This window comes from Sminthopsis crassicaudata, chromosome 1 (assembly GCF_048593235.1).
Source record: "Sminthopsis crassicaudata isolate SCR6 chromosome 1, ASM4859323v1, whole genome shotgun sequence".
NCBI classification, from domain to species: domain Eukaryota; kingdom Metazoa; phylum Chordata; class Mammalia; order Dasyuromorphia; family Dasyuridae; genus Sminthopsis; species Sminthopsis crassicaudata.
Window position 1 is genome coordinate 354,756,567 of NC_133617.1, and position 12,500 is coordinate 354,769,066.

Below are 12,500 nucleotides of genomic sequence, written 5' to 3' on the forward strand. Positions count from 1 at the left end.
TTTTGTGAATTCTAAGCCTTTTAGGATACTCTGATTAATCTTCTGGAATCTACCCTCAATCTACCTTTCTTTTCTTCTTCTTCTTTTTTTTTTTAAAACAACTATTCCCCATTACATACCCGGTAAATCTTGCTTTTTCATTGTCTTCTGCCCATGTCACATACATTTGTAAACTCTGCATTTTTGTTTATAAGAATTCTCACACTTGGAATGCCATTCCTTTTACCCCCTCCCTCAATTCTGTCCTTCAGACTCCTTTCTGATCTTTAAACCACGTCCACCTACACTATTCTGCTTCTCCTATGACTTCCTCCATAATTTAAAGTATAAACTGTACCTTTTCACCCTTGATTGTATACTGTTCTATGTTGTTTTCTGTTTTATGTGGGTGGGTAAACCAGGCTGTGAGCTCTCTGAAAGAAAACTTTTTGAAGTCCCTAACCTAGAGCTAGGCATGGTAGGCATTTTGTGAATACTTGATGATTGATGTCTCTGAAGGAACAAAGGAACACTTGTATCATTACCCTAATGTTGAATCTGAAGGGATGGAGTGAATAGCTTTTTTTCCCTTCTCTCATATGAGGGAAGATTGGATCAGCTTTGTTTTAGGGGGTAGAACTGATGGTGAGTATATTATTCTCCATTAAGGACAATACACCCTACAGTATTATCTTTTTCAATTGCTCCACCTTTATCTCTCCTTGTCCCTCAGCTACAGATTCTTAGCTCCAGCATGACTGGTAGATAGATTTTTAAGAGATGGAGAACTGAAAGGTTTGGTGGAAAGCAGCTAGGTGGTGCAGTGGATAGAATTCTGGGCTTGGAGTTAGGAAGTCCTTTGTTTAAATTCAGCCTCAGACATTTGCTAGCTGTGTAACCATGGGTAAATCATTTAACTTCTGTTTGCCTCAATTTCCTCAACAGTAAAAATGAAGATAATAAAAACATCTACCTTCCAGGGTCATTGTAAGTATAAAATGAAATAACAATTGTAAAATGCATTCAAAATCATAAAGCACTATATAATTGTTGCTTTTTCCTAAATTAAATGAGGAAGATTAATTGATGAAAACATTGCTCATGATTCAAGAGTTCAGAGTGATGGGAAAAATACTGTATTAGGAGTCTATAGATTTGGGGTAAAATACAAGCTCTGTCACTCATAACCTATATGACTCTGGACAAGTTCTTAACCCTCTCTTTTCCTTAGTTTCCTTCTGTAAAATAAGATGATTGGATATTTTCTTTCATCATAAGTAAGTCCTCTTTCCTCAAAAGGGAAAAGTAGTGGGGTCAAGAAGATGGGAGAGGGGCATTATTGTTAGCTTGTGCCACTCCATAGCATCCCTTCTTCATTGCCTACTCAGTGTTTGGAAGTGAAAAGCAGCTAACAGGGCTGCAGAGGGTGGGAAGAAAGACAGAGGGACCAAGGCAATGCATAACAACAAAGCTGTCCATATAGCTGTGCAGAGCAGATGACTAGAAATTCACTGTTTCTCTTTAAAATGAAATACTTTGATTGCTCCAATCACAAGTAGTTGTAAAACTACCCTGAAGAATTAACAGCCTCAGTACCTGCTAACTACATCCATCATAAATTCGTCTTTAGTTTCTGTTATCATATCACTGTCTCCAGGGACCCCCGTCTTGTCATCATTTGCCCTTTATAATTTATTCATCTTGTACTTGCCTGGATCCTTTCTACTTATCATTCATCTTTACAGTTGTACATAAAATTAGATTGATCCTCCAATGGCAGGACTGTCAGAGAGAGAGAAGTTGTCATTGAATAACACATAAAGCCCATGAAGTGCTTGGAGTGTCCTTTGGGTGTCAAGGTAAAAACAGGAGTGGAGAGGATAAAAAAAGAAGAAAAAGAAGGGATCCAAATGGAAGAGAATAAATGAAGGGAGAAATTATAGAGCAAGAAAAAGAAAAAAAAATGAGAAAAGGAATGAGGAGAGAAAAGAGGAGAAAATAAAAGAGAATAGAGAAAAAGAATGGAAGAGAGAAAAAAAGGAAGGAAAAGAAGAGGATTACAATGAGGGAAGCAGAGAGAAGGGAATAGATTAGAGAAAGTATTAAAAATGAAAAGGGAAGGAGAAAGAAAGGGAAGGGGTAGAGAGGAAGAGAAAGTGATTTTTAAAAAATATGATTGTGTATTTTGACCATGTTAACTTCTTCCGTGCATTCTCTGTCCCTTCTCCCCTCCCCCCAAGCTCAGAGAAGACCACATGGCATTTCCATGGAAATGACCCCTTTAAAGTCACAAAGGACCTGATTCAGGGGGGATGAGTGGCAGGGATGGTCCATGTCAGTTGCTGCTGACATGACGGGGTTGAGGAAGACAGAGAGGGAGTGTTAGTTTGCTTTGTATTCCAGAGGTTGCCAGAGTGAGGACACAAAAGCCAATCTTTAACTAGTGAATCGGAACTTTAATGTTTACCAAGCAGATAGAAGCTCCCTCTCCCCCAGAGCCCAGTGAGCTGCCAGGCTGCACTATCAAACTGTGGGAGGCTTTTGCTAAGTGGAACACCACTCCTTTTCCCCTTCCCCAGAGACACTCCAAAACCTTTGATCTCCTGGGCAGAAGGAGAGGAAGACTGAGGAAGGCTGCTTTTTCCTTGCAGAGCAATTGGCTGCCCAGAGCTTTGGCTGCTAACTTGGTCCTATTGCCAGGTTCACACTGGGGACCCAAGCTGTAAGCATCTGCTCTTTCCTCACATCTGGTCTGCTCCTTTGGGGTCCTCAGTTTTTAATTTGGAAACAGACATGTTCTCCTGGGAGGATGATTTCTTTCAAAATCCAAAAGACAAGGAGAAGCCTGTAGTGGAACTATTTTAATTAATAGATTTCTTCTAAGCTGACCTAACTTGGAATCCAAGGCCTTCCACAAGTTATCCCCAAATGATTTTTTTCAACTGGATGTTCCCAGTTGTTTCCCTTAACCCTCAAAACTTTGCTCAAGCTATCTTGGGATACCAATAAAACCCTAGATCTGGAAAGGAACATGGTAACGGAATGGAAGCAGAATGAAGTAGTGGAGAAAGCACTTGAGTACTTGAGTTTGTAATAAGAAGACCTGCATTTGAATCCTGGAGTTCTGCCAATTGTATTACAATGGGTAAATCATTTAATCTATGTCAGCCTCAGTTTTCTCATCTCAAAAATAGGAATAATAATTATGTACCCATTCTCATAGAGTAGTCATAATACTATGTAAACCTTAAAATGATATAGAAATGTGAAGAGTTATCATCATCATCATCATCACCATCATCATTGTTTAATGAAACCTAGTTTCAAAATAGGAATGCCACCCATAGTACTCTGGACAAGTGGTGTCTTTCTGCTTGAAGATTTTTAAAGACAGGGATCTAATAACGCCAATTCAGTAGACCCTGTTCTGAACGCAGGCAAACAAAACAAGTCCAATCCATCCTTCACATAGCAGCCCCTCTACATGTCTCAAAATATAAACACTTAGCTTCCTAAAATTTCTTCAGTTTTTTTATAATCCATGAGTTTGCCAAGTATCTGAGCATTCTTTCACTCATATGTATCTAGCACTCAATATCTTTTCCCAATATGATATACAGAACCTTAACTGTGAGTGTCCTTCATGGTTTTGTCCTTGACTCTCCTCTCTTTTTTCTCTATTCTTTTCTTTGGTGATCTCATATATTTCCACGGTTTCAATTGCTATCTCTATATAACTGCCTAATCCACATATAACCCCATTAACTCTTTCTTGAGTTCCCACATTGCTTTTTTCAACTGCCTCTTAGATATATGAACCAGCATTTCTAGCCATCTCAAACCCATTTCCCAAACTGAAATTGCCATCTCACAGCACTATCTCCAGATTATCTGAATTTTTATATGCATCTCATGACCACCTTCTAAATTTTACAAACTCAAAATTTTGACTCCTTTGTCTCTTTAAATTTCTACATCAGTTCACCGATAATTCTTCTTCTACGGCCTCCTGAATCTGTCCTTATTTTCCTTTCCATTTCAATCTTCCTATTTCATGTCTTCATCTTTTCTCAATGAAACTCTTGATATTCTTTGTTTTTAGTTTCCAACCCTTCTTTCATCCAATCTTTAGCATTAATGCTCAAACAATGTATCAGTGTGATCATATTATCCCTTTTACTATCACTTCCACTCAACAACATTCAGGGATTCTCTATTGCTTATGAAATAAATTAAAAACTCCTAATTCTGGAATTCAGAGACATTTGTGATTTTACTCCAACTTACATGTCTAGCTTTATTACATCCTATTATTTCCCATTATGTATTCTTTACTCTAAACAAACTGATTACCCTTTTTAAAAAATCTTATCCTTGTCCTGACATGTTTTATCTCTCTGTAGCTTTACTCACTCATTCCTTGTGCATGTAATGGGCTTCTTCACACCACTCTCATATTCTTCTGTTTATGTCATTTCCTTTCTTCAAGCAAGAAAGACATCCTCAAGAAAAGCTTGTCTCCTGGCCTTTGCTCATATTCCCTTTGCTGGAATTTCCCCTATTTTCTCTACCTCTTGAAATCTCTTAAGGCCTAGATAAAGTTCAACCTCTTTCACATTGCCTTTTCAGAATAATGTAGTTGGACCCTACCTCTTTCTCTTTCTTATGACACCTATTGTCTGAAATAATAATACTGATAACAATCGACATTTAAAGTTTTGCAAAAGCCTTTTACATGGATTATATCATTAGAGCCTCACGATTGCCTTATGAGGTAAATACTACAAGCATAAAACTTTAATTTTATAACTGAGGAAGCTGAGGTTCAGAAAGGCTAAATGATTTGCCAATGATCACATAGTAAATATGAATGGTACAATTTGAATCCAGGTTTTCCTTACTTAATAATCTATCATCTTTGCTGGATGTCTTTATGCTATTCATTTGGCACTTGAAACATACAGCCTGTATTCTTAGTCATCTGTTCATACTTTGTAAGCCTTCCTTAACTAGATTGTGGGTTCCTGAGAACAAGAATGTTAGTAGTCTTCTTTGTAACTCCTCAAACACTTTGTACATAATAAGCATTTGAAAAATATTTGGTGATCTCTTGGCTGATTGAAAACTTATCCCAGACTGAACTGTAAACTGCATATGTGAGGCAACACAATCTTTGGAAATAGAAAAGGAAAAGGATGGCAGGGTGGGAAAGAGCAAAGGGAGAGGAGACAAAATAGAGTAACCCTCTATGGATGTGGGCAGAAGGTTGTGTTCAAAGGAAAGGCTCTGATGAAGCTTCATGGTTTGGTAATCTCATTCTTCCCAAATCATTTCTGGCTCTGAAATCATAATCCATTTGTGACCCTGGCACAGGAATGATTCTCTCAGTTGGCATGCAGCTTTTGGTAAGAGTTGTTCCCACTGATGTGCCTGTAATATCTGCACCTGCCCCCATTTTCAAGAACAGCCCTGTACATGTCTTCTTTCAGTATTTTCAGTCTCCCAAAGAGAAAAATCACCTTCCTTTCTCTGTAGCTAACTGAAGGTGGGTGGGACACAGTGCTACATGTTTTATTTCTTTGGTGGCATGAGTGCTTGTGGTAGAAATGCAACAGATTTTGTTCCTATTAGAGGCGAGATGCCAATTCAGTAACTTGCTGAGAAACAGAATCTGCTGTTAGTACTATCTTTTCCCCCTTCTCTTTTCCTCCCCCTTCTTCCCCTCCCTCCCCCCAGTAGGGAGGTGTAAGGCTGATTTTAATGGATTGATTTTAATGGATTTTGAAGTCTGGAAAAAAGCCTAAATCGCTGAGGTTACCACTTTTCCAGGTTCTTATTTTCATATTTATTCCCATGAGTCTTATAAAAAAGGGTCCGGCTGGGGCATTCAGGGGTGGTTGTCCCAAATAAATGGTCTATCCCACCACCCCCAACCATGCCAGTCAACGTGACCCTGGACTCAGCTGGCAGGAACACCGATTATCTGGCAATCAGGCCCCTTATCTGGCACAGCCTAGCATCATCCCTTAACCCGAGCCTCGCAGGAGGAGGAGAGACCAACAATAATAATAATAATAACAGTTCCACTGTCTGTAATCAGAATGACGCTACTTTAAACCATCATTTTTGTTTATTAATTTTTCTTGCTTGCACCTGGGTGAGTCTGTGGGGGCAGCATTCTCTGGAAACGGCAAACTGCAATCACAACATTTTTTCTATCTATTCTTTGCCCTGCTCCCCCAATCACGTCTAGCGTCTCTGATTTCCCCCCAGCCCCAGCCTCTGTCCTTTCTCATCTGTCCCCATCCCAGACAGACCCCTCCAGACATTCCTTCCTTTCTTTTTCCCCAAACTTGCCCAACTTGTCTTTGTGATGTTGGAAAATGCCAGTGGATTTCCCAGTATGAAGGATTAGCACAGATTATGGTGAACAGTGTTAATTATCGGTGGAAAAAGAGGATAGTGCGTCGCTCCAGTGTGTTCTTGATTTCCCCTGGGCCTTTCTGCCTGGTAATAAGCCTTCTTTAATCTGGCAGGCCCCTTGGTGAAATCAGCACCACGGACAGTGATATTGATTGCTTCTGAGAAACCATCACAGCTGCTCACCCAAATTACCTTTGATATGTGACCTTTAATGTAATTACTGCAACATCAAAGTATTTCTATAAATTATTAAAGAACTAATACACTCCATCATTCAGCTATTCTATTATATGTAAAATAAACAACCACAAGTTAATGTGGGATCCTGAACAATCAACACTTAGGCCTGAGTCTTGCCCCACCCCCTCTCCTCACCACTGGACTCCTCACAACAATCCCCCTCCTCCACTCCTCCACCTTTCTGAATTTCCCCCTCTTCACATCTCCTCTCTTATCCCCGTCTGATTCCCTGGTTTTAGCAATCTTGAAACTCTCCAGCAATCTCCCGCAGGCTGATGAAGGGCCTCCCATAACAATGTGATATTTTCAATTCCGTTCTGGTTGCTGTAAAATATCTATCACAATTTCCCCCAAAACAAAGTACCATAAACACTTTATTAATCAACACATACCTTCTCAGAAGTCTTTTGATTATCTCACAATATGGCTTTACGTTTCACATATAACATGGGATGAGGTGGAACATATTTCTGTCACCTCACAGAGCACATCCAGAAAGTAATTACTGTAAAATATGTGCAAGGAGCCACTCCACTAAAACACACAACCATACCCGGCCACCATGCCTGAGACCAGGCTTCACACAGAATCTGCATGGCGCATCATTTCCATACATTTGCATCCATGTGCATATTATTAAAATGACTCAGCCCGTGCTTGGCAATAACAAATAGGAAGGCTGTGGTAATGTGAGGGCAGACACTGTATAATTCAGAAATAAAAAAAATACCCCCCAAAGCCAAACCAACTGATCTTTGATTCAAAGGTCTTCTAGCTGTGCTGAATCCTCCTCCTAACCCATCCCACCCTTCTTAATGGTGCTCTTGCCTCCTTCCTTTCACTGTTTGTCATCAGGGGCCAGGGAATGTAAGCTTATGTATTTATTTATATACACAAGTTTATATTCACTTGTCCCTCCTTATGTTTAAGCTTTTCATAGAACCCTATACATGCCCTCATACGTATAGCACATATGTGCCTCAGAATGGCATATATTGGACATATGCACATATCATATACACATTAAATATATGTGAATGTGCAAATACATTTATCCATCGATCCTTAGATACAGAGAGAAACATATATATCCCTGTCACTGAGTACTTGGAGAGAAAACTTGGACCCTTGACCTGAAGAATGCTTCTTATTTTATGATGATGAACTCGCCTAGATAATAGCAGTGGCTGAGATCACACCCAGTAAGGGGGGCCATAAATAATTCCCTCCTCCCACTCAGAGAAGCTATAAAACAGGATCAGGGCATGATAGTTTATCAAAGACAATGGCTAGCTCCTTAAATAAATCTATGTGATCTCACACCCCTACAAAAGGAGCTCAGAGCATGTTTGGTGTCTGCCCTGGGATCAAGGAAACCTCTTCTTGGCTGGCCTTTGAAGAGGCCAATTTCATTAAAAAGTCACTAGGCCTCCCTTGTGTTAAGAATTTCCTTCCCCCATTAGATTTCTAGCCCTATCAACAGATGACACTTTGTCTTTCTTGCCCCTGGGCTCTCTGAAGTTAGAGTTGAGAAGTAGAACTAGGAAGCACAAACATGATTCTTTTAAAGCCACAATAAAGCAGGACCTCCATGCTATCCCATGGCTCCATGAAGTCTACTGGTATCTGAAGACTAATTAGAACAGAGTTGTCACCAGGCAGGAATGGGGTTAAGAGCTGCATCTGTAGGCAATGAAAAGCTCTAACTCTACCATATCCAGTCAGGGTGACAACTTAAGTTTCCTGAAAGCTTACTTGAACCCAGAGGACTTCAGGAATATGGAAAATGGGAGGGACCTACAGAATTGTAAACAGAAGTATTTATCCTTCCAAGGCTACCTCCACCTCACATCCCAAGTCCTCCAAATAACAAAACACCTATTCTGAATTCTGGGTGAAATTCTATTGGTTCCTCTTATTTTCATTTGTCCTCCTCCCTCCATTCCGCCCTATTCCATGAGTCTTGCTGATTGTAGCCTGTGTGTTAGAACAGGCTGTTAGACTGATCTATCATGTGAAATGGGCTTATATCTTGGGGAAAAGTCAATAGTGTGTCTCCAATACTTCCATCCACCCTTTGCTCAGAGAAGGGAAAGTGAGTAGATTAGAATATCACATCCGCAGTTCTAGTCTTGCTTTTCATCTGCTTTCCACTGACAACAATGAAAGAGGATCGACATGTCAACAGCACTACCTTGAGTTCACAGTCTTAAGTATCTGTGCATTCCCATTGTCCCATTCCCTCCCCACTCCCAAGAGAATTAGGAGAGAACTCAAGTTGGTGATGCAGATGTGGGACTCACCCCGGGCAATGTCTTCTGTTCGTGCAGTGCGCTCTGGGCCTTCAGGGCTGACTCCCGCTCGCAGTATGTGAGGAAGGCACAGCCTGGGAAAAGAAGGGGAGCAAAGGATCATTGATGGCAGCTGGCCCACAGAGGATTGAACAGAGAACAAGAGCTGGGTCTTTGTGCCACAGAGCCCAAGGCAGTGACCTGAATGATCTTCCCCATCTCCTCTCTGGATTTCCCCTCTCTCCCTGTTTCTCTCCTTTCTCTGATCCCTATTCCCTTTCTCTCTCTTCTCCTTTCCCTCTGTCTCTACTCACTATCATTACGTTCCCCCAAGCTTCACTATCTCTCTCATCATCTCACAGCTTCTCTCTTCACTGTCCTCTCTTACCTCTCTCCTGTTTCCTCATATTCTTATTCCTCTTCTCTTCTATTTCTCATCTCTATGTCTCTTTCTTCACTGTCTCCCATCCTTCCATGTCCTTTATTTCTCTTCATTCTCTTTAAAATCTCTTCTCCAGCTTTTCTCTCCTTGTACCTCTCCTCTTCTGCTCTCCTTATCTTTCTTCCCCTTGGTGCCTCTTCTCTCTGAAAGTCTCACTTTTCTGCCTTTGTCTCTCTCCTTTCTGCACAAAAGCTGAGACTACAATCTATGACTAAAGAACTTAGCCTCCCCCTTCCAACCTTCAAGAGTGTGTACTCCTATTCGTACCCACAGATGTGCTTGCCTACACATACACATGTAAGATTCCACATTGCCAACATCTATCTTAGATCCACAAAACCCATTTTTATAACTCCAGAGATCTCTTTCACCATTGGGTTCATTCTGACCATGAGGTGGGAGCAGCAGCACTCTCTTTTGATTTCCCATGAGGAAGAGAAAAGCTGGGATCCAGGTTCTGCCTTGGTGGTTAGACATTATGTCTCTTCTACCTGGTCCCCACTTTTTGTCTCACTTCCTTTTTTGTTCTTTCTCCTATCCAAACATTGAGTTTCCAAGCTGCTCTTATCAGAGAGCAAAATAATCTGAAGAATGCATTTACACTCAAGTTTTTTGACTTAATAGTTACCCTTCCAAGGCACTTTTGCATTTTAACTGGGGACAAAGACTTAACTCAAAAGATAGGTTCCCTGGCCCTCTAATTGTGTAATTTTGCTCAGCATCATCCTAGAAGCTTGCATATGTGGTTAACTACTCTAATTTTTACTCTATAGATTGGGCTTGGTTAGAGTAATTCTGAGAAAAGTTGGATTTAGCTAGATGATAATGCCTACATTTACAGGTCTGATACTGAGCAAAAATTTTCAATATCAGGAACAAAGTCAAAGCTCTTGAGACATACATCTTAAGGAGCTATATCATCTATAGCTACTGGGTTGACTGTCTCACTTTTCCCTAAGCATATCGTAAGGCATTTGGATCTTTGTGCTTCTAGTTATGTTTTATTTTCACCTGAAACCTATTCCCTCATTCTAGGTAAATTCTACCCTTTCTATAAGACCTACCTCCTCTAGAAAGTCTTCTTTGGCAACCCAGAATGAAAAGAACAGCCAGTTTGTAATCAGAGGGTCTGAATTAAAATCCTTGCTCTACTTACCTGCTTACCTCTATGACTTTGGAAAAAAATTATTTAATCTCTATGGATTTCAGTTTCCTTAATGTGAAAGGAGGGATTTGGATTAGACTATGTCTATGGTACTTTCTAATTCTAAATTTATGTGCCTATGATTTTTTTTTTGTTCTGAGTTTCCCTTCTCTGAAGTCATAGAGTTCACTTAGAATATTAATAATATGATCTATCCCTTGATCACACATTGTCCCATGTCTACTTCTTTAATGTGTATGAATCTTGTCTCTTTTTTGTGGGTTTCATAAGAACCATTTATTTTCTGTTTCTCTAATAGCACCTTGGACAGGGATAAGCTCATGGAAGACATTCAGCAAAGACTGGCTAAATTTAATTAAATTTAAACCTTTTCTCATCATCAGATCTCACTGCTCCCCTCTCTAAGGAGGGAAAAAGAAAGGGAAGGAGAGATAGAGAAACAGAAGGAGTTGGAGACAGAGACAGACACACAAAGAGAGATAGAGATAGAAAGAGACAGAGAGACACACACAGAGAGACAAAAAGACAGAGAGACACACAGGGAGAGGAGAAAGTCAGGGAGAGATAGAGACACAGAGAGACACACAAAGAGAAAGATAGAAAGAGAAGAGAGATACAGACGTAGACAGAAAAAAAACAGAGAGAAAGAGGAGAGAGGAGTTAAAGAAGAGGAAAGACTGAGAGACAGAAAAGAGAGATGAGAGAAAAAGAGGGACAAGAAATGAGAGAGGAGGAAGATAGTAGAAGCCAAAAGATAGGGCAATGGAAGAGAGAACTAAAAGGGGAAACTGAAAGAAGTGGGGAGAAGAAAAGAGAAATAGGGAACAGGTGAAGGAAATAGAGAGGAGGAAAAGACAAAAAATAGAGGAGGGAAAAGACAGACATGGAGAGAGGGGAGAGATGACAGAGGTTTGGTGGAGGACAGGCAAGACAAATATTCTCCATTTGTTCTATGTAGGTGTGCTGTTTCCCAGGCTTCCCTTCTCTCCTTCTACCTTGCATATGACCCTATCCTCCTGAGATGAGCCAGGCCAGCCTGGAGCAGAATCTTTCTTGCTCCCATTCCCCACCACGGATCCCTGATGATCATGTCTGGCAGCATCCACCCTCCCCCATCCACTTCATAGACGGTTATTGATGGAGACACCCGGGGAGGAAAATGAATAGCGGTCAGAGGCCTCTCTGACGTCTTCCCTCGTGCTGTCGCCCTCCTCTCCCTGGGGTGTCTTTCTACCCTTCCCCTCAATTGTGTCATCTAGCTGTCGGTTCCACCGACATATGAGGCTCCAGCTTCAAGTGCCTCTGTACAAAGCATGCTGGCGGAGCTAAGTAAGAATATGAGGATGTTCACAGGAAAAGCATTAGAGGAGAAGTTTGTCTTTGCAGTCCCCTCACCTATTATAGAACTGGAATGAGGTAGGTATTAATTAATAGTTCAATGAAATTGAATCACTAAGGAGACCCCTAACCTGAAGAAAAGGAAGAAGAGGAGGAAGAGAAGGAAGAAAACAGATGTTCTGTGTTTCTTGGATTAATTTGGAAATGCTTTTGCAAAGATCATTTCACATGGTTCTAGTTTGAAATTCTTTCTTCTATCATTTTTATGAATCCATGTGCTTTCTCTTTGTTTACCACAGGATCAAAATCTACCTCCTCCAGGAAGTGCTCTCTCACAAGACTATAGAGCCAATGATGTAAAACTGGAATTTTCCTTGGAGATTATCTGATCTAACCTTCCCCATTTTACAGGAAATGTCAGTGCAGGGGTTGCTGTGTTGTCTAAGGTCACACAGTATTAAATAGAGGAGTGAGGATTTGAAGCCTGGGTCTCTGACTTTAAATTCAGAACTCTTTCTTACACACAAGCCCATAACAATTCCTGCTCCTTAATATATTCATACTGAGGAGCTACGGACTGAAGGATAGTGAGTGTTGTATTTCTAAAAAAAGTCTAGAAATA

At 40.5% G+C, this 12,500-nt stretch overlaps 1 protein-coding gene across 1 annotated transcript in view; it reads right to left on the reverse strand.

Moving 5' to 3' along the window:
• CELF4 (CUGBP Elav-like family member 4) overlaps positions 1 to 12,500 on the reverse strand; it is a 553,093-nt gene that overhangs the window by 401,377 nt on the left and 139,216 nt on the right. Inside the window, 1 exon segment of the mRNA XM_074279239.1 lies at positions 8,946 to 9,028. Within this exon segment, the coding sequence (XP_074135340.1) occupies positions 8,946 to 9,028 (83 nt within the window).